At 37.8% G+C, this 20,427-nt stretch overlaps 1 protein-coding gene across 1 annotated transcript in view; it reads left to right on the forward strand.

Annotated features, from left to right (window-relative positions):
• The window catches only part of LOC127638929 (forkhead box protein P2-like), a 75,622-nt gene extending 61,931 nt beyond the window's left edge, over positions 1-13,691 (forward strand). Inside the window, exons 11-16 of the mRNA XM_052120696.1 lie at positions 512-588; positions 717-818; positions 4,453-4,574; positions 4,675-4,744; positions 5,775-5,989; positions 11,042-13,691. Coding sequence (XP_051976656.1) covers positions 512-588; positions 717-818; positions 4,453-4,574; positions 4,675-4,744; positions 5,775-5,989; positions 11,042-11,186 — 731 coding nt within the window. The 3' untranslated portion in view covers positions 11,187-13,691. The remainder of the gene's footprint in view (positions 1-511; positions 589-716; positions 819-4,452; positions 4,575-4,674; positions 4,745-5,774; positions 5,990-11,041) is intronic.
• Positions 13,692-20,427: the final 6,736 nt, after the last annotated feature.

A 20,427-nucleotide genomic window follows, 5' to 3' on the forward strand; every position in this document is an offset into this window, starting at 1 on the left:
GAAACGACATGTAAGCGAAACTGTTTAGTTTAGTTTTTTCTCTTCATGCAAAACAGACAAAAATCACTCTCTGTAGTACATCAATATTCAATTAAATGTAATTACAGGCAAATAGAAAAATGATACAATATTTATCACATTTTACATTTTAAGCTGTGCATGTAACAACATTTCTGTTTGATGTTTATATTTACTGGTCTTCCGCAACTGTTGGAAGCAGGAGGGAGGGCATGAATTATTCAAACACATACAAAATATCGACAGAGGCCCTAATTTCATGCGCGTGTTAATGTTTAAGATTTCTCCAGAGAGAGATTAATTAAAAATGTATTTAGTTGGACATGTAAAATGCTGATTTGAGGTGTTCTCCCTCCTTTCTCTCGTTTTAATTTGATAAAATCCTGAGCGAATTCCTCACGGAGACACATTTAGCAATTATCCCAGGTGGCGACACTGTGGTTTATTCATTTATTTATCTGCTTCACTTTATTTCTTTATTTATTTTTCACAGAGATAGCCCCAAACTACGAGTTTTACAAGAACGCAGACGTCAGGCCGCCGTTTACGTATGCAACCCTCATCAGGCAGGTGAGTGGAAATAAATTAGCTTTAGCCTGATTAGATTCTAATTAATTGCTGCTTGAATTAAGTCTGGGTGAGGGTGCCTTAAACACACTCCAGTCCCTAACGTGCCGTTTAATGGCATCTCATCGCAGGCCATCATGGAGTCAAGTGACATGCAGCTAACGCTCAACGAAATCTACAGCTGGTTCACGCGCACATTCGCCTACTTCAGACGCAACGCCGCCACCTGGAAGGTAAAGTCCTTCTTCATCATAATCTTATCCTGAACAGCATGCAATAACTAAAACCGATTGATCATTTTAGGGTCTGTTTACACCGAACGCATTTTGTGTCCATCTGCGCTGTTTCGAAATAGCTTTTCTTGCGCTAGACGGAAGTTTTTGACCATTGAGCCACGTCTTGCTGTTTCTCAGGATCTTTGCATTTTTATGATCGCGTAGCAATTTAAAAGAACTTGAATTATGTTTCATTCATTCAAGCTTTTTTTAACGCTTTTAAACGGCTGCTTACATTTCAGTCAGGCCATTATAAGTTGCAGTACGGCCCAGGCCTTATGCCGTAATCAAAGGTCTGCCTACGCGAGACTAGATTCCACTTGCCGTAGAGTTACGGTGGCCTTGGAAGGACATTTATTTTCTTGACGTGGGCTGATTAGCATCGTGCTCCCTTCTTTTTAACCTGCCTCCTGAAAAGGGCGAATTCTCTCTTTATCTTTCCCTGCTCTCGCTCCCTTTCTCTTTGACATGTGAAACAATAATACAGGTTTAGATATCGTTTTCTAATACGGTGCAATTAATAGCCGAATCTTGACAGAGAGGTGTGCGTTCTGACACGCTAATTACTAACCAGCCACTCAATCATCAGCACCTTTTGTTAGATGCGACATATTACTGCTTTCTCGGTCTCTCTACCTCTTTTCTCCCCCACCATGCATATTATTGGTTAATTAATTTGAAATATGGCCGTTTGGCTTGTAGACGCAGACTACGGCCTTTCTTGTTGTTGTTGATGGGGTGCGAGTCTTTGTACACACCATAGATCATGTGCTGAGACAAAAACTAAAGACAAATGGAGGGAGGTTAAGACCCGTAAAGCGCTAATGCCCATGTCATCCAGGAAACACACTTTATTTTCCAGGACAAAAGGCCTCATTTGTATATCTGTCCCAACAAATACATTGTCAGACAGGGATAAAAAGAGATGGAGGGTACAATAAAACCTGCACCTCTATTTTTATAGACGAGAAGGTTGCTTGTCGATAAGGGAACTGGAGATGCACTCTATTTATTCTATTTCCACTATAAGAGAAAATCATGTTGTTCTATGCCCATTTGTTTTTCTGTGGAACACAAAATCAAATATTAGGGCACAATGTTAAAATAGAATATTCACCATTAACTTTCATTGTATGGAAAAGTTGAATGGTGACTATTCTATACTTCTAGTCAATTCTGCTGTTTTTAAAATATATTTTGAGGCAAACAGCTCCGCTCGAAGGCTGCAAGGTTTCTCTGACTCTCATTAGCATGCGAAGCATTTCCAAGCACTAGATTTAGCAAAGTGAATTAATTTGGATTTGGCTTGCTAATGATGCCGGTGTATGATTACAGCTCCACAAGGGTGTGCAATAGCTCGCCGTACAAATGCATGCTGGGCCACGACTCATTTACTGCCGGAGTGTCTGTGTGGAGACACTCGGATGAGAGTTTTTAAGCATTTTATAGCCACGTGTTCATATTATGTACCTTCGTTTTTCCACAAGCCACTGTCTAAGACTGTCCTTATCAACCAGATGTTTTAATATGGTCCTGAGTGGAACAAAGAAGCCAGTACAGGGGCTTTCTGAATATTTGGGTCCAAATGTTTTACAATAACAGAGCAGGAATTTCCATTCTGAGCCTGCCCGCTCTTTTGTGAGGGCCTGGGCTGGGGCTGGCTGGTGATGGGCTTGTCATTTGATTAACAGAGAGAATTTTTAAAAAGGAATGAAAGGTGATTTAATATCTGCGCTTGGTCTCATCAGCTCAGCTTGGGGATCGAGCTCTCAGCCCCGCCAGCTTATTAGTTATAACTATATAGCATGCATAATAAAACTGCTCATTTGCTCATTAATATTAAAATTATCATATTCAGAGCCATGGGCATTAAGATCAATCAAATCCTGGGATTTTCAGGTCAGATGCGAGATCTGCTTATGAGGGTTTTTTTATCTTCCTTTCTTACAGCAAAACACAGCCTCCCCTCAAATAAAACATGAAAAAATTTTATATGAGCAAAGGTTATTATATGGTGTCTTTGCTACATTTTTTAATTAGATTATTTTATGGCTATGTGCAAAACTTGTCATATTTTGTTATTTCTTTATTTATAATGCATTGTCCTTGAGTATAAATGCATATGTGCGTATTGGCCATTTTCATACTTTTTTATATAGCATATAGTTTTTGTGGTCTTATTATGTAAAATATAATGCACAGTTGTCATAAATTAAGGCAAGCTTTTATTTAATTATAGATCGTATGTCACAACTTAATCTGTAAACGCAACTAACGTTGTTTATAATTTCTTATTTATTCTGGCTTTAATTTTTTAATATCTGCTAAAACAATTTCCTTAATTCTGTATTCTTCCGAGATACATGTTCATTAACTTTAATAGACGTGTACATTTTTTGATAAAAGGTAGAATGGTGCAAGAGTAGGTATTTGGGCATAACATGATTTTTTCCATCAGGATTTGATCATAAAATGTATGCTATGATATTACTGGATAATACTATATTTCCCACCCACTTTGCCTTGATTACATTAGCAGAAAAAACAAGTTGTTTCAGAGGTGGAGAAAGTTATTACATTTGGAAAAATGACTATTATAAAAACATGTTTTCTTTTAAATAATGTGCTCTGATGAATCGATCACAATAAGACCAGCAATATTAAAGCAATGTTCCAGGTTTAATACAAGTTAAGCTCAATCAACAACATCTGTGACATACCATATCATGTTATATCATGTTGATTACCACAAAAAATAATTTCGACTTGTCCTCGCTTATTTATTATTTTTTTAATTATTATTTTCTCACTGATTTGGAATGCCCAATTCCCAATGTGCTCTAAGTCCTCGTGGTGGCGTAGTGACTTGCCTCAATCCGGGTGGCGGAGGACAAATCTCAGTTGCCTTTGCGCCTAAGACCGTCAATCCGTGCATTTTATCACGTGGCTTGTTGAGCGAGTTACCATGGAGACCTAGTGCGTTTGGAGGCTTCACCCTATTCTCCGCGGCATTCACGCACAACTCACCACGTGCCCCACAGAGAGCGAGAACTCTCGACCACGAGGAGGTTAGCCCAATGTGACTCTACCCACCCTAGCAACCGGGCCAATTGGTTGCCTGACTGGAGTCACTCAGCACACCCTGGATTCAAACTTGCAACTCCAGGTGTGGTATTCAGTGTCTTTACTTGCTGAGCTACCCAGGCCCCCTGCCCTCGCTTATTAAAAAAAGTGGTTACAATAAGGCACTTACAATGGGAGTGAATTGGGCCAGTCCATAAATGCTATAACTTTACACAAATAAGGTTAGTAATCTATTTTGTCACACTAAAAATATTGTTTACATCTTGTGGCTGTACTTTTGATACAATGTGTATTTTAGCGTTTATGATCTGGCCCCATTCACTTCCATTGTAAGTGCCTTACTATAATCATGATTTTACCTGTTTTTTTGGGACATGTCGAAAAAGTTTTTGTGGTAATCAAAATAATGCCACAATTGCTGTTAATTGAGTTTAACTTGTATTGAACCCAGAGTATTCCTTTTAGAAAAATTTGGTCATATTGACCTCTTATATGTGTGTGTTAACAGAACGCCGTACGACACAACCTGAGCCTGCACAAGTGTTTTGTCCGAGTGGAAAACGTGAAAGGCGCCGTGTGGACTGTGGATGAAATGGAGTATCAGAAACGCAGATCTCAGAAGATAACTGGGTACATACAACACACTTTTAACAGTTTTAATGTCTTTCAGATACTGTTTTAACTGGATTGATGGTAATGTACTTCTTTATCTGAATTGGCTTTTTTTTAGGAGCCCGACGCTGGTGAAGAACTTGCCGTCTAGTCTGGGTTATGGGGCGGCTCTCAATGCAAGCTTACAGGTAAACTCCCTGCTGATTCTGTGTGTGTGAGGCTGGTTGGCACAGACAGTGAGAGTCTAGTAGGACACCATGTGGTAGAGGCAGGTATCTTCTCTGCCAGCCAAGTCTCAGATTGATAGCAGCCTGTGCAAATGCAAGGGCATAATCATTAATATTTATCCAAACTGTCATCAATTATTTGGCTTCTCAGCATTGGCCAACGAGGTGCTTGTGGCGAAAAGTTTAAAATTTAATTAGTGTATATAACTTTAATGTGCAGTAGGTGAAAAAGATCAGGAGATCTTTTTTTTTTTATACGACTGTTTTGAAGTAAAGTTTTGGATGGTTTCATTATCATGTGGATGCTTGGGGTTTCTTGTTCACTGTTAATTTGAGACCTGTCTTTTAAGGTGAAGAGATTCCATTTTTTGCTGCTACTGTATGACAACTCTCGTCCATTTTAATCTCATTGTTTTATAGGTTGAGATGTGGAAAACATTCATTTTTTTTAATAATATAATTCTTTTTGAATGAGGTGGACGTTTTTTTGAGTTGAACAGAATAATCATCAGAAAATAATGTTTGGGTGGGACTTGATTTTGACCACCTGTATTTGACTGTATTGTGAAAAGTGGTCTATATAATATCACTGGTTAATTTTATTGTTCCCCGCCCACTAGGACGCCCACTGTTATTGTTGCGACTTCAACCTTTTAATAGTTTTTTCCTGCCACTATGAGACAATTCTTGTCTGTTTTAATGTCTTTGTGGCACATGTGGAGAAGAGATGTTGAAAACATCTTCAAGAATAATTTTGAAGTAAAAAAAAAATCCATTTTGAAAAAGGTGGAAAACATACATATTTAATTGGACTGTGATAGGTGAGCAATGATTTTATTGGTTAATATTATCCCCACTCTATTTGGTATAGAGAGATGTGGCATGAAAATATATATTATTCTGAAATAATTTGGAAACTTTTATGACATGCTGCATGATAAAAATGTTTGAATTTAAGTATTCTCTCTTGTTCTCCCTCTGTCTCTCGTAGGCTGCACTGGCAGAGACCTCTTTGCCGTTGCTGGGTAATCCGGGCTTGATGAACAGTAGCGCATCTGGTTTAATGGGGTTGAGCCCCCCAGGACTCATGGGTGGCAGCCCCACTGGCCTATTACATGGCACCATGCACGAAGATCTCAACGGCTCGCTAGATCACCTGGACACCAACGGACACAACAGCCCAGGTTACTCCCCACAGACCCAACTGTGAGTTAACACACACACGCACATGGACACCTGCATGGGACTGAATAGGTGGATATTCCAGATCAGGATTATTAGCAGTTAATCTGACAGTTAGACTATTTGTAACATTCCTAAAATGCAATTTACAGTTTGTCTAAAATACATATGCTCACTCAAAGGCTCCATAAGAAAACCAAAACCAAAAGTGTACATTCAGTTCTTGGATTACAGCTCATACCTATAAATAGTTAAGAACTGGAAGGCTTCCATAATTATAGATTCCCTTGTAATTACACCACCGTCTGCATCACAAAGGTTTAGATGTTATATTTTATGCAAGACTGTTCCTATTAATATTTAGCAGCTAACTATATCATTAATTACTTTAAAATCTTTGCCTTTCCATCTTTTTTAATGGCTCACGGAGAGAAAGAGAGAGAGAGAGAGAGAGAGAGAGCATAGTCTGATTAAAGATTAATGCGGTGCAGGTCGGACGAGTGGTAATATAGAACATGTGCTCGCCCTAATCAGTGATGTCACTCATGTTGGATGGCTGTGTTTACCAAGGCAAAGATAGTACCGTGAGAATTAAGTACATCGTCAGACTCACACACTCTCACAAACACACATAAACTGTATTGCATATCACTCTAGATCAGTGGTTCGAACTGGTTTTGCAATAGTTACAAGATTTTAAATTGGAGCTCAATCAGCAACAGAGTACTAATATTGTTTATCATACAAAAGTAAAGAAAATGTCCTTAAAATCAATTGTTCTTGACCATGTCAATGATGGCACAGCTTTGCTTGCACTAACCCAAATACCCTATTATCTTAAAAACACACTGTACATTTGAGGAGAGTTCCAGAAATGTGTGTTAATCGGAGTGTGTGTTTGATTCAGAAGTGGGGCAGTAGTATGAAGTGGGCCAAATCTGAGATCCAGACAGAATCCCTGTGTGTTCATTCCCTCTGGTTATTTCACTTTTAACAACGGATGGTTGAGTGTATTTCTTAGACCCTTTCTTCATGTCTGTCTGATATTTTTTTCTCGTTTTCTCTTTCTCTCTGGTCAAAGCGTTAAGACATAAATGCTCAATAGACGCAGTATCTCTTTTAAATGGCTTCTACATGACCAAAATGGAAGAAATATGTTTTGTGAGTGGCTTTTCTGGGCTGCATTTAATAATGAAGAGGCTAAAGAGAACAACACATGCACATTAGGTCCCCTGTGAGAAACAGGAACGATTAGATTAGACCTTTCTCTGAACGTGTTAAGGTTAATGCTGTCAGTCATATGCTACAGATAACTTGGCTAGTATAGGGACAAATTTGTCCAAAGAAGATAAAGCTAAATTTGACAAAACATCTCTTTGGGCATGTCTTTAATTGGAAATTGTTTTTGTAAATAAATAAGTTGTTTTGAATCTAAAATTCAAAAATTTTTCTGTTATGATTTATTTAAAGGTTATTTTCAGTTATATTAATTAGTCAATTTACATTTATTTTTACATGTCCTTTTAATTTACGTAGTTATTTAAGAAATAACAAAATTTCTATCAGGTAGACTTGAGTGAAATTTAAGATGACATTTATTTGATGAATATAAAACAGAAAAGTAATGTCTCTCTTTGGTGTAAGCCCGGTCTGGCGGTCCGAAGAAGTTGTACTCAGAACCGTCATATCCTACCGGAGATAGGAGGCAGGGGCAGGACGGGACTCAACTGGTGGTGGTGGGGTGGTGGAGGTTGCCATGTTAGCACACTGAAACAGCAATGTGATAGATTGTGAGCAGACTATAAAGCATTGGCTTACATGTGATTGGCTAGGAGATACCCAGCTAATGTTACAATGGTTTACAGCTGTTAGTCTTCCCGCTAGAACTATGCTGCGCTTATGTGGGTATTAATTATTGAATTATACAGTTTACCTGTTATATTTGACCACAGAATGCAGCGATAAACCAATCAGTATCAAGTATTCCAGAGAGCCATGTGATATAACTATTAAAGAACTCTTAAACACAATTTCACCCACATACTCACTGAAACACTCCTGAAAATGGTTGTGTGTGCAGTCATAGCATCATTGTGATTGTTGCTTATCATTTTAGGCAAGCACTCTGTCAATGTCTATGCACACACAGATTGGCACAGATTCAGGCTCCAGTTTTTCTTATGCCAGCCTCTCATTAAACACTAAATGAGTCATCCTGACATCTTAATACAGTGAAGAAGGGACAGCGAGGACTAATCATTACTCTCTTTCTCTCTCTCTCTCTCTCGCTGTCTGCCGCCGTCTTCCTCCTCCGACCACACAAGCATGCCGCTGATTTATAATTAATGCAAATGAAAGCTCTAAGCCATGCTTCTTCACATTAGGAGTAAAGGCCTGTGTCGAGCTTAATGGCCAGTGCAACGGTGGACTGACTGGGATCATTTGTCTCGATGTAATATCCTTAAATGTGTATCTGTTTATTATTGTACAAGAAAGGGTACAGCTTACAGCTGACAGAACTTAAAGTGAGAAATGATGGTCAATGACATCTTTTATAGCCTAATTAAAGGTTATGACAACAAAATAACTGTTTACATATATTATAGAACCATTTTTACTCCCATTACAGAAATGAACAAATTGCAAAACAAAAATAAAACTTATTACAAAAAAAAAACATTTATATGCAAATAATTCTGAAGATGAACTTTCATAATTATGAGAGCAGAGCATGATGGGTTATCTTTATCAAAGATTGCATTGTTTGACAACAAGTAAAGAGTAAGCAGTGATGACCCACAAGTCGTTTTTAAAGCCCAATAAATGTTATGTCACCAAATAGATTTTTGCTAATATTATTGTATCTTTGTTATGTCATTAACGGCACTAAAATGATGACAATGAAGTTATGTAAATGAAAAAATAAACTAATGAAAATTCTCTCAAATTTTAAAAACATTACAATAATTCAAAATTAAAATCACATACAAGTACTAAATAAAATTACTTTTGAAATCAACCATTGTTTGCTAAATACATTTTTACTACCATTATAGTATCTTTGTTTAGCCTATGACAGCAGTAATGTTTTGAAAATTAGATATGTACTTTAAAAAATAAACTTGTGAAAATTATGTAAAATTAGTAACATAAAGAATTGCTAAAAAATTAAATGTTGAAATCAAACAATGTAAAAAAAAAATGGATTTTTGCTAACATTATAGTATCATTGTTACGCCTATGATGGGAGTAAAATGACTGAGTAAAATTGAAGTTATGCAAATTAAAAAGTAAAGTTACAGAAATTCTATAAACTCTATAAATTCTATAAAAACGTTATTTTGACCAAATTGATTTTTACTGATGAGTATTGTTGTTACACCTATAATGGCAGTAAAAATAACAAAAACAAACTAGTTAATTAAGTGAAGTTACGAAAATTCTGAAAATGTTATAACATTAAAAAAATGAAATATTTAAATTACGTACAAATGCTAAAAACTTATTTTTGAAATCAAATGTTATGTCTAAAAATAGATTTTTACTAACCTACTATTGTTACGCCTATGACAGCAGTAAAATGCCGAAAATGAACTGAAGTTATGTAAATTAAAAAATAAAGTTAAGAAAATTCTGTCAAATTAGTAACATTACGAATATTAAATATTCAAATTATGTACAGTTACATAAAAAAAAACTATCTTTTGAAATCACAAATGTACATTCCTACAAGAGCAAGAAAATGACAGCATATCTTTACCCAAGATTACACTGTCTAACAACCAGATGCCATTGCGCTTGAATTAATTGCTTTAATAAGAAAGGGAGAACTTTTAATCGTATATGCAGGTATTTCTTGAGGGTATGCAATACATCATTATGGTGGCCAAATGTTGTTTATGGGCCAACCCCAGATCCTCCCCTCATTCGCCACAGCACGTTGCCTGATACAGGAGACAGAAACACCCCCGCTTCCACATCTGAATAATAATCAATTTTGCTATAAATATTAAAGTAATCTGTACCTTTTAAAATTCTTTTCATATTCAAAGTTCCCTCTGCCATTGATGAGTGTGGCCCAAGAGAGAGCAGCCAGACATGGCCTAATACAGAGACTAGTTGATAAGGGTTTTTCTATCTCTCTCTTCAGTCTAGCGGGATTTCCTGATGCATCCGACGTGTCAGAAATAATTAGGTTTTGTCAGATTTATCATGGTAGCACAAACCTCTCTCCCTGCCAAGGGCCCGAGATCATGTTAAAGCCTTGTTTGTGTTTGACAGAGTTATTATTCTTGTTAGTAACCTCACTTCCGCCCTCCCGTCTGTATTTCGCCACAGAGAAACATTCCTCGCCAAACGCCTTCATGGTTTTTTTCACGATTATTTTAGCCACCTCCCTTCGTTTATTGACAGTCGGTAAAGATATTCATCCATTTGGAGTTAAAAACATGGATCATGGTGTCCGAGAGAACTGGCAGGCTGAAGTTGATTAATGGTGGAATCTAGCTGCAGGTTGTCTCCCCACTTGAGAAGTGCCACCACAGCCCCTGCATATTAACGAAGACCTGCACTTTCTATTAACAAGATAAAAAAAGCTCCACTATCCACCCACCCACCTAACAACCCCCCTTTGCTCTTGGGGCGAAAGGATGAAAAATCTTCCATTATTATAATGGGGCTGATGCCCCCCCCCCCAACCACCACCACACACAGCTTTCTAGAATACTTGCTTCTGATTGGTCAATCGCAGCATTCAACGGTTAAAGGAATATTCCGTGTTAAGCTCAATTGACAGCATTTGTGGCGTAATGTTGATTACCACAAAAATACATTCTGCATGCAAGTGATTTTCTACATAGCTGTGCGAGTTTCATGTCTCTCGTATCACCCTGGAGCCTCTTTCTTCTCGCAGAGTAAAGTAGTAAGCAATCTTATGTGCAATTAGTCGATCATTAACGCAAAAAAAGTCCCTTAAATGGTGGTAAAAGGCTCAGCTCACCCTGTTGTAGTTTGTGATTTTATTTTATTTTAACCAGGCTTTCCTCTAAATTCTTATCATTTGTTGCTTTGTAACAGGCATCCAATTCACATCAAGGAGGAACCACTAAATATGGACGACGACGACTGTCCAGTGTCATTGGTGACTACAGCCAATCACAGTCCTGAGCTGGATGATGACCGGGAGCTTGAAGAGGGCAACCTATCGGAGGACCTGGAGTGACTATTTTGCCCCACCCCTCAACTGGGGCCCTACCCCTTTCAGGCCCCACCCCTTCAACTTATCCACAACCACAGAAATGCAAAAGACTGGAAGCAGGGGGGAATATTTATTTAGCATGCGTCTGGAGAATGGCCCAAAGAAAATCTATTTCCGCAGATCTTTAGGGACCACAGAAGGACAGACACAAGACGTCTGCTTTTTAAAACAAAATAAAAGGAACAACAAAGGACAAGATTTCATTTTAAACTACTTGGCCACACAACAAACACGAGGCTCATGGACCTACTAAAAACTAAATCGGGAGTGAGTTCGTTCTGTAGAAAGTTAACGGCCACATATACTGCCAAAAAAAGAAGTTTTAAGTTTGTGAATATCCAAGCCACAGTAGTCGTCGATGTTAGATGAAATTGCTGGTTCAATTCAAGTTGTTTCTGTGTTCTTTTTTGCATATGAGTAGTATCAAAAATTAGTGTCACTGCCTGAATGACAAACTTTGAAAAAGAAAAAAGCAGTATTGTTTTCATTTGTTTTCATTCTTTTTTCATTCTTGTTTTTTTTTCTCCCCCTTCTGCAACATAATGTTCCTCTAAGTCACGTTTGCAGCACCACCAACTGTAAATGGCATTTCTGAAATCATGTCAATAACACAACTGTGGTATCACGACTGTTGCGGCCATACAAAAATGGGAAAAAAAATAGGACTCCAGTCAACTAGCTCTGTTTCTGCTGAAAAGTATGTGATTAAGTTGCATCTTAAAACTGTTTGTGCAAGCACCATGCCGAGAGAGAAAAAAAAAAAGATGCGTTTCTGCATATTCTTCTAGTCTCTTTACCTCCTTGTTCTAAAGCTTTGTCTACCTGCAAAGAGTCACAGGTGACAGCTAGAAACCAAAGCCAACACTATCAACGGCCAATAGCTTAGACAGAAGCATGCCAGACTCTTTGGTAAGCCTTCTGTGGCTTTAACTAGTACAAAGAGAAGCTTATTTTCCACTGACTACCTTTATAACCTCTGGGATCGTCTCCTTTAGCCCTGTACAAAGATTCAAATGATTTTGATGTAATTTTTAATTGACAGATGAAGAGCTCACTCTACCCAAGTGATGTCGGTCAACCCTGTTACGAATAGTATGGGAAGACCTTTATTCAGCTACTGTCATGGGGTTCGGCTCAACCAAGAGAGCAGCTATAAATGGATCATTACCAAAATAACCATTTATGTATCAGTGGAAGTGCAGAAAATAAAATTGGATTGCATTCAATTTTGATTATTATTTGCGTAACCCATCATGCCGTTGTTTTTTACTAGTGTAATGTGCTGTTCATTGTGGCTTTCCGACGTCTCATGTCTTATAACTGTACTTTCTTCAGAGCCGAAACCGAAAAATATCATAACCAAACTTTTAGCATATCTAGTGAAGCCAAAAAAGTCATAATTTCATGTCGATATGAAATGATGTGGCTTGGTTATATCGTAAAAGCAAATAACGTAGCCATTACGGAAAGGGAGAAATCCAATTCTCACTGATGTTTGCTTTGCTCCATTGGTTTAGACTCATTGTATAATTCATGGCTATACAGACACAGCTAGTGTTGGATCATGGGAAGGTTTGTGGTTTAAACCATGTATGGTGTAAAGTAGCAGCCATTTATTTGAGGTAAAACGTAGGAAAAACAGGAAGCGCTTAGTCGCTTTTATTTGAACATTGCTGATGTCATCGAGTAAAGTGGTTTCTGATTTCAGTCAAACCAAAGTTACACAGATCTCTGCCTCTTCTTGTATATCAGATGGGGATGAAAATAACACAAAGCCTTTTTTATTTTCTTCTCTGTTTTATTTCTGTTTAAATACCAACCCATCAGAAATGGATAACGGCTTTGTATTGTAATTGATATGTCAAAGTTTGTCTTATGTGTATGGAAACGTACTGTGCAGTTGTTCCAGTTTTGTGCCAAACCGAGGGGATGTCTGCTAGTTTAGCACACAAACACATACTTACACACACTCACACACACACACACTAATAAGGTACAAGCTGGGTCCAGGAACAAAGCTTATCTCTTACCTTTGCTGGAGTCAGCAAATTGACTTGAAGATGACATTCATAATAATTTTATCACACCAAATATAAGGACGCAGCTTTGAAAAAGAAGATACAAAAAAGGGTTCTCCCACTTATCCAAAAAGGCTTTCTACCTCTTCACAACACTTTCTGAACAAAAGAATGGCAGATTGCACAAGTCGTTAGAATGCCACAAACACTTGACATTTTCTGCTTGATTCATCTAGGACATTGCCAACAGCCAGTTTACATTCCCAAAGGCAGATATGGAAGGTTTGCATTGAAATAGTTTGTCTTCAAACATTTGTAGAATGAATATGTAAAAAATACCTGTAAGGGGATATTGTGTTATTAAAAAATGCATGTCTAAATTCATTTGGTGGACTGGAAATAAGAATTAATAAACACATATAATAAAAGTCAGGATGATGGACTAAGTATACAGTGCATAAAGTGTGCATACCTCAGCTATACTGGGTTTTTTTGTGGGGGGTCGACTAAAGGAACGTTCAGCCACAGAATGCATATTACCTGTAGAGTTTGCATGGGTTTTGTAAAAACATTTTTAAAAAACATTTCTAAAATAGTTGCTTGCACATAACACCAGAAGAAGAAAAAACTCCTGAAAGGCAATCTCCTCCAATAGATTTTAGGATTGTCTGGATTTCTTCTGGGATGATTTTTGTCTGGATTTTGATAATTGTGCATATTATGTAAAAAGCAAAAAAAATTGGGTGGACCCATGAATTTACCAGACATTTCTTTCTGAGCTAAAATCTATCAATGTTTTTTTTTTATTATTATTTCATGTCTTTTTACTGTTCTCTCATTGCTTGCTAAGAATAGCAAACCTGCTTTTCCTGCATCTGCGTTTCGTAGCTGTAAGGTTTTTCCTAATGTGTGTATATATTGCTTGTACCTCTGTGCATACGTTCTGACGCATTACGTCTGGCCAGTTGAGTCATGTATCCTTTCTAATACTATCATTCTCCGGGAATATGAATCCCCTATGTATACAGTAAATTGAGACTGTAGCAAAAACATGTTTCTGTAATTGGTGAATAACTTTTCGTTGTTTTTGCTTGGTTTAATTTCTTCTAATCGAGACACATTTTTGATACTTTTCATTACCGTGACCTGTGTCCATATGTTAGCGATTTTTGCGTGAGTAGAGGTCGCGATTGAAGAACTGTAACAGCCGATATTATTTTCTGTATTCATGGCTTTTCACTGCTGAATAAAATAAAGGACCAAAACTAGGATTTGAAAAGCAACTGTCTACCTCCAACATCAGGGAGTTCTCAGTTTTTTGTACATGTATATCTTTTATTCTACAAAGACGCAGCGCATGGAAATGGGGCTGCATTATGCTTTTATGCAACTTGGAGGACTTTGTCGCAGAACCTCAAAACAGCTCGACAAAGAAAGGCTGGAAAAACAATAAAACATTAATGGTTAAGTTACAAGTCTTTGTTCCAGCTCCCAGTGTTGTTTAGATGAGGGGAGAGAGGCGCTGCCCGTGCAGGCAGAGAGGTGCGTGTAATGGACTCAGTCCGTGTTCTCCAGTCGCACCTTTGATCTGAGGATGAGAGCATGGCCCAGCACAACTTACTTGAAAAGATTATTTGGGATGCAGCTAGCCTCTGCGGGAAATAGCACGTCTTCCATGTTATTTTTGTTGCATTCTTTTGGTCTTCGGCCCCCAGTCAAATTGCAGTATGTGTTTACTAGTGCATAGGAAGCATGCCGTAAGGGACCGATGGAGTTTATTCGCAAGAAATAATGCATAGCACTTGGCTTTAGCACTCTGTTGCTAGCGTGTAGCCATGCTGTAACCACATTGAGGTCCTTTGTTATTGGTCTTATCTTCTAGGCTTCAATTCCCCATGAATTTATTTGTGGCTTTAATTCCATGTCCTTCAGCTTTGATGTCATCTATATGCTGGTAAATGGTCTGCACTTATATAGTGCCTTTTTAACCTTAACGGTATTCAAAGCACTTTACACTGTGACACATTCACCCATTCATACACCAATGGTGGTAGAGCTGCCATGCACGGCACTAGCCTGCCATTGGGAGCAACTTGGAGTTCAATGTCTTGCCCAAGAACACTTCGGCATGTGGAGTTGTGTGGGCCAGTGCCAGGATGTGTGGGCTAGTGCCAGGATTCAAACCACCAATCCTGCGATTAGTGGCCGACCCGCTCTACCAACTGAGCCACAGCCGCCCCATACTGGTGTATTTCTTAACGATGACCTTTGGCATGTATGCATTTGATTACAGACTTCATCTGCCATGGACCAAAAATATTGATGACGACTCATGCACTACACACATTTTTGTCCAATCGAATACTTTCTAGAATGAGAATGTCCTTACCCCTAATACCACCTGCCATTGGTTAGAAAATAGCAAATCATAATAGAGAGCAACTGTCGGGTTCCGGAAATAAAAATCCGATACATTTTCCCATAGACAGATTGATTTTTAACAGTAACTTATAAACCTTTAAAGACCGACATTCTTTGAGGTGCAAGGTTGTTAATCGATGGAATATGCCTCTGTGGAAACCACAAATCCAAAAAAGGTTAATTACGGGATTTCTGGTGAAGAACTACACTATCCATGATCTTGAACCCTAAAGATCCACCAATCAAATAATCACGGCAAACATTTGGTCTCCTAATCCGCTCAAACTACATATACGTATACATCTGAATAGTTTGCAATAAACTTAAAATACTGTACATTGTTACTATGCAACAGATAACAATTAACAGCTTTAATCAAGAGTTTATTTGTCCATCATTTTTAGTGCAATTACATCAATGCTTCATGGGATTGTAGTTCATTCTGTCATAAAAGATGTTAAGTACACAGAGTTGTGCCTTTGTTTATCCCATTTTCAAATACTTTTTTGTCTGTAATAGCATGATTCGCCTAGGAGATAGTTGGTTTGGTTCATGGCTTTTATGAAAGTTTTTGTTCAATCTCTTTGGGAAAAATGAATGGGAAAAACATGGGTGGACACTGTTGCGCTCCATTCATTGCTGTGACAAATTCAACCTGGTCTCATAGTGAAAACGTGACTATATACATTTTTGCGAAATTTGTAATACGTGTCTCCAGGTACAATTCCCTGCAGTTTCCAGGAGAAATGAACACTAGAGGTGCTACAACAACTGTGTGTTTTATTCACTCATATTATGACTTTATAAATACTTAACATTTCTGTTTCATGAACCTCCAGCATGACAATGCCTCCAGCCATACTGCTCATTCTGTGCATGATTTCCTGCAAGACAGGAATGTCAGTGTTCTGCCATGGCCAGCGAAGAGCCCGGATCTCAATCCCACTGAGCATGTCTGGGACCTGTTGGATCGGAGGGTGAGGGCTAGGGCCATTCCTCCAGTTTCAGAAGTTGTGCCTTTAATATCAAGTTTATGATTTTTTTTTTTAAAACACTAATGGTTAAGTTTAGGTGTTGATTTGGTAAGGATGTCTTTTTTAACATCTCATTTATATTTTAAAACTCTGTTGGTTAGGTTCAGGCAAACGTATTAGGTTAAGAAGGTATGTTTAAATATATATATAATAAAAATTCACCATAAAATCGCATCTGAATATGACACCATTTAACTTACCTCTGGCGCCCCCAGCTGGACATTTCACTGGAAACCTGCAGCCAAACGTGATGTGCAACACATACATTTTGAAATGCAAAAATTTAGTCATGTTCACGTAAATTTCATGAGACCAGGTTGTACAAATTCAAGGCTAACTGGCTATTTTAATTAAAGGGTGATGAGCTTTTGAAATGTTTTGCCCAAACTTCCCATTTCAAGAGGAAATCTGTGCTCTGCAAGCAATTTTTGTGGTCTTTAAATACTATGTGTTGTTTTGTTTTTATGCACCAATAGTGTTACCAAATGGGGTTGCAAAAATGTTTCAAAGAGGTTTCATAAACATGCCTCCTGTTTCCCATTGGTTGGCCAAACAGAATGTCCGACCCCAAACTCACGCCATTTCTTGAGTCAATGTTGCTGTTTTAGTGCTACCTTCAGCACCACGGTGTTTACTCTTTGTGGGAAATCAACCTATAAATAGTTGAATTGTGCTGTAGTTGACTTTTCACATTAAGTTGGGATAAGAGAAAGTATCTTAACATAAAAAAATTACACATTTCAGCTTTCTGCCACAGTATGTGCGTGGATGTTAAATTATCTTGAGGCTCATTTCCTATCCTAGTTTGACTCTGATCAAACAAATCAACGCTTTTCCCAAGGAAACTGCACTTTTTACATGGGGGTCAATGCAGGCAGATGTGATTTAACCTCATTTCTGCCTTTGAAATTGAAATGCGTTGACCACAAATTTGCAAGAAATTTTAAAAGGTGTGTAAAATAGTAAAAGCAAAGTCTTAACTTGTCAAAGTCACGAGTAGGTCTCAGGCAGACCGTGATTGAACCCAAGTCCCTGGTGTGACCCAGCACTCATTTTCATTCATAACAGTTTTATCTTGACTGATGGGCCGCTCTGGCTGTGGCCTTTCACTCTGAAGGGATTCGACTTTAAGATCGGCGCTCTAACAGTCCCCTGAGAATACATCTCTTGGCAAATCTTCAACTGAACTGAACTGCACAGCAAAAAACTAAACAAAAAAACTACATTTTTTAATCCGTATTTTGGACTTGTTATTCTATATAAACAAAAACATAACTATCTAAACATTCTTAAAACAAGATAAGTCATTTGAGAAGCAAACTTGATATTTGTTTGAGGAAATATCTTGAAATAAGATATTTGTCTTTTGCCCCAGTATATCTATCAATTAATATTTATTTATAAAGCACATTTAAAAACAACCAAAATACAATAGTATGAAAATAAAAGAGGTCACAATAATTAAATAATTAAAGAGTATTGAAAGCCAAAGAGAATAAATATGTCTTTAGAGTAGACTTGAAGGTTGAAATTGAGGGAGCTAATCTAATACGTAGAGGTAGACTATTCCATCGTTTCGGTCCAGCGACTACAAATGCTCCATCACCACGTTTTTTTTAGTCTAGATCTAGGCAAAGAGAGTAAACCAAAATCTGAAGATCTCAGAGTTCTAGGAGGAGTATATGGCTGAAGCAAGTCTGACAGATATTTAGGGGTCAAATTATGTAGTGCTTTGTAAACAAACAGTAACATTTTATAGTCAATTCTGTGATTGACGGGAAGCCAGTGCAAAGCAATATTAGTGTAACTGACTCGTACTTGCGAGTCCCTGTGATAAGCCTGGCAGCTGCATTTTGTAGCACCTGTAGACAAGAGAGGGAAGACTGAGAGACACCATAGTAAAGTGAATTACAATAATCTAAACGAGATGTTACCAAAGCATGAATCACAGTTTGAAAGTTGCACATGGATAAAAAAGATTTTACATTGGTGAAAAGGCGAACTATGAAAAAAGTATGACAATACATCTGCACTAATTTGTTTATTGAATTTTTAAGTGTTATCAAATTCTACACCCAGGATTCTGGCACATTGTGTTATATATGGGGCAAGAGAACCGAGATCAAGGTCAGCCGCACAATTTTCCTTAGGCCTAAATAAAATAATTTCTGCTTTATCTTCATTTAGGTTCAGGAATTTATTTGCAAGTGTAACTGGTCCTGGTCGCCCGCTCCGAATGGGACTCGAACCGACGGCGTGGGAGGCGGGTGCTCTAACAAGGAGGTTAAAGGCTACAGCCTCTAGCGTCAGTCGCTAGTGCACCTCTTGAGGTCAGGAGATTGAGGTTTACACACTGCACAGTTAACTACCAGCTGGCTCCCATTACACTAGCCATAATTTAAACTCTTTTAGACAGTCCAACAAGGGTTGTAAGGATTATTTATCGTTATGTCTTAGTGGAAGATAGATCTGAGTGTCGTCAGCATATAAATGAAAAGCAACTCTGTAATTATTAAAAATAAAAGGGAGAGGGAGCATATACAGGGAGAACAACACTGGACCAAGGACTGATCCCTGAGGAACTCCACATTTGAGAGGTAAGTTAGAGGAGGAGTGATGGCCAGTGCGAACACTGTTTGTCAAATAGGAGCGGAACCACAGTAGTACAGTACCACGAAGGCCCACTGCTATCTCCAAGCGAGTCAACAAGATTTTATGGTCAACCAGATCGAACGCAGCACTCAGGTCTAACAAGACTAAAGCCATAGATTTCCCTGAATCAGTCTAGGTGAAAATATTGTTTGACACTTTTTAAAGAGCCGATTCGGTACTGTGGAAGGGTTTAAAACCGGATTGAAAGATTTTATGTATAGAGTTAACAGTCAAATATGATTGTAATTGAATCAATACCACTTTCTCTAGAATTTTCTAAATAAAAGGCAGATTACAAATTGGGCAAAAATTAGACCAAAAAATCAAGGTTTGGTTTTTTAGATATGGTGACATCACAGCATATTTAAGGCAGTTTGGGAAAGAACCAGCTAGACATCTGCTAATGACCAGCAACAGTGTCAATAATTTGTAAAGTAGGCAGAATAACATCCTGAGGACATACTTTTGGCTTTATGTGACCTGCAATTTCCCTACATAAGCCTAAGTTAATAGTCTTAAACTCAGACAAAGTGACAGAGCATAGTGAAACATCAGACAAATATAATCCGAGTGAGACATCTGAGTTGTAACAATATAAAGTTGTAATCTTCTAAAAAAAAAAAAAAAAAAAAAAAAAAGATTCATATAAGGGTTTAAAAATGAGATAATGGTAGAGAAATTCATTTTTGGTTTATGGCAATTGTTTGTGATAAGTTTAGAAAAAATCTATAAATTTTGCAGCCTTTGCAACTTTCTGAAACATGTTGGAGTTACTCAAGATTTTATATGAAACCTGCAGCCTGTCCTTTTTTTATTTTATTTAGGTTCAGCACGTCTGCAAGGCTCTCTGAGTGAGCGTGTAGTATCATTATGCCAGGGCACTGGCACAGGCTCATGATTTTTAAACCTTAAGTATACTGGCAAATAGATTTTTTTATTTGGTTAGATTGATGGTTACAACAACAAGAAAAAAACTTGCCTCTCAAGTACGTTTTCTTCTTTTAGATAATGTTTAGACATAAAACACTAATACAATTTTTTTGGCAGGTCCTTCCCAACCACCTCCCGCCCTTGTGCCCA

Source organism: Xyrauchen texanus, chromosome 47 (assembly GCF_025860055.1).
Source record: "Xyrauchen texanus isolate HMW12.3.18 chromosome 47, RBS_HiC_50CHRs, whole genome shotgun sequence".
NCBI classification, from domain to species: domain Eukaryota; kingdom Metazoa; phylum Chordata; class Actinopteri; order Cypriniformes; family Catostomidae; genus Xyrauchen; species Xyrauchen texanus.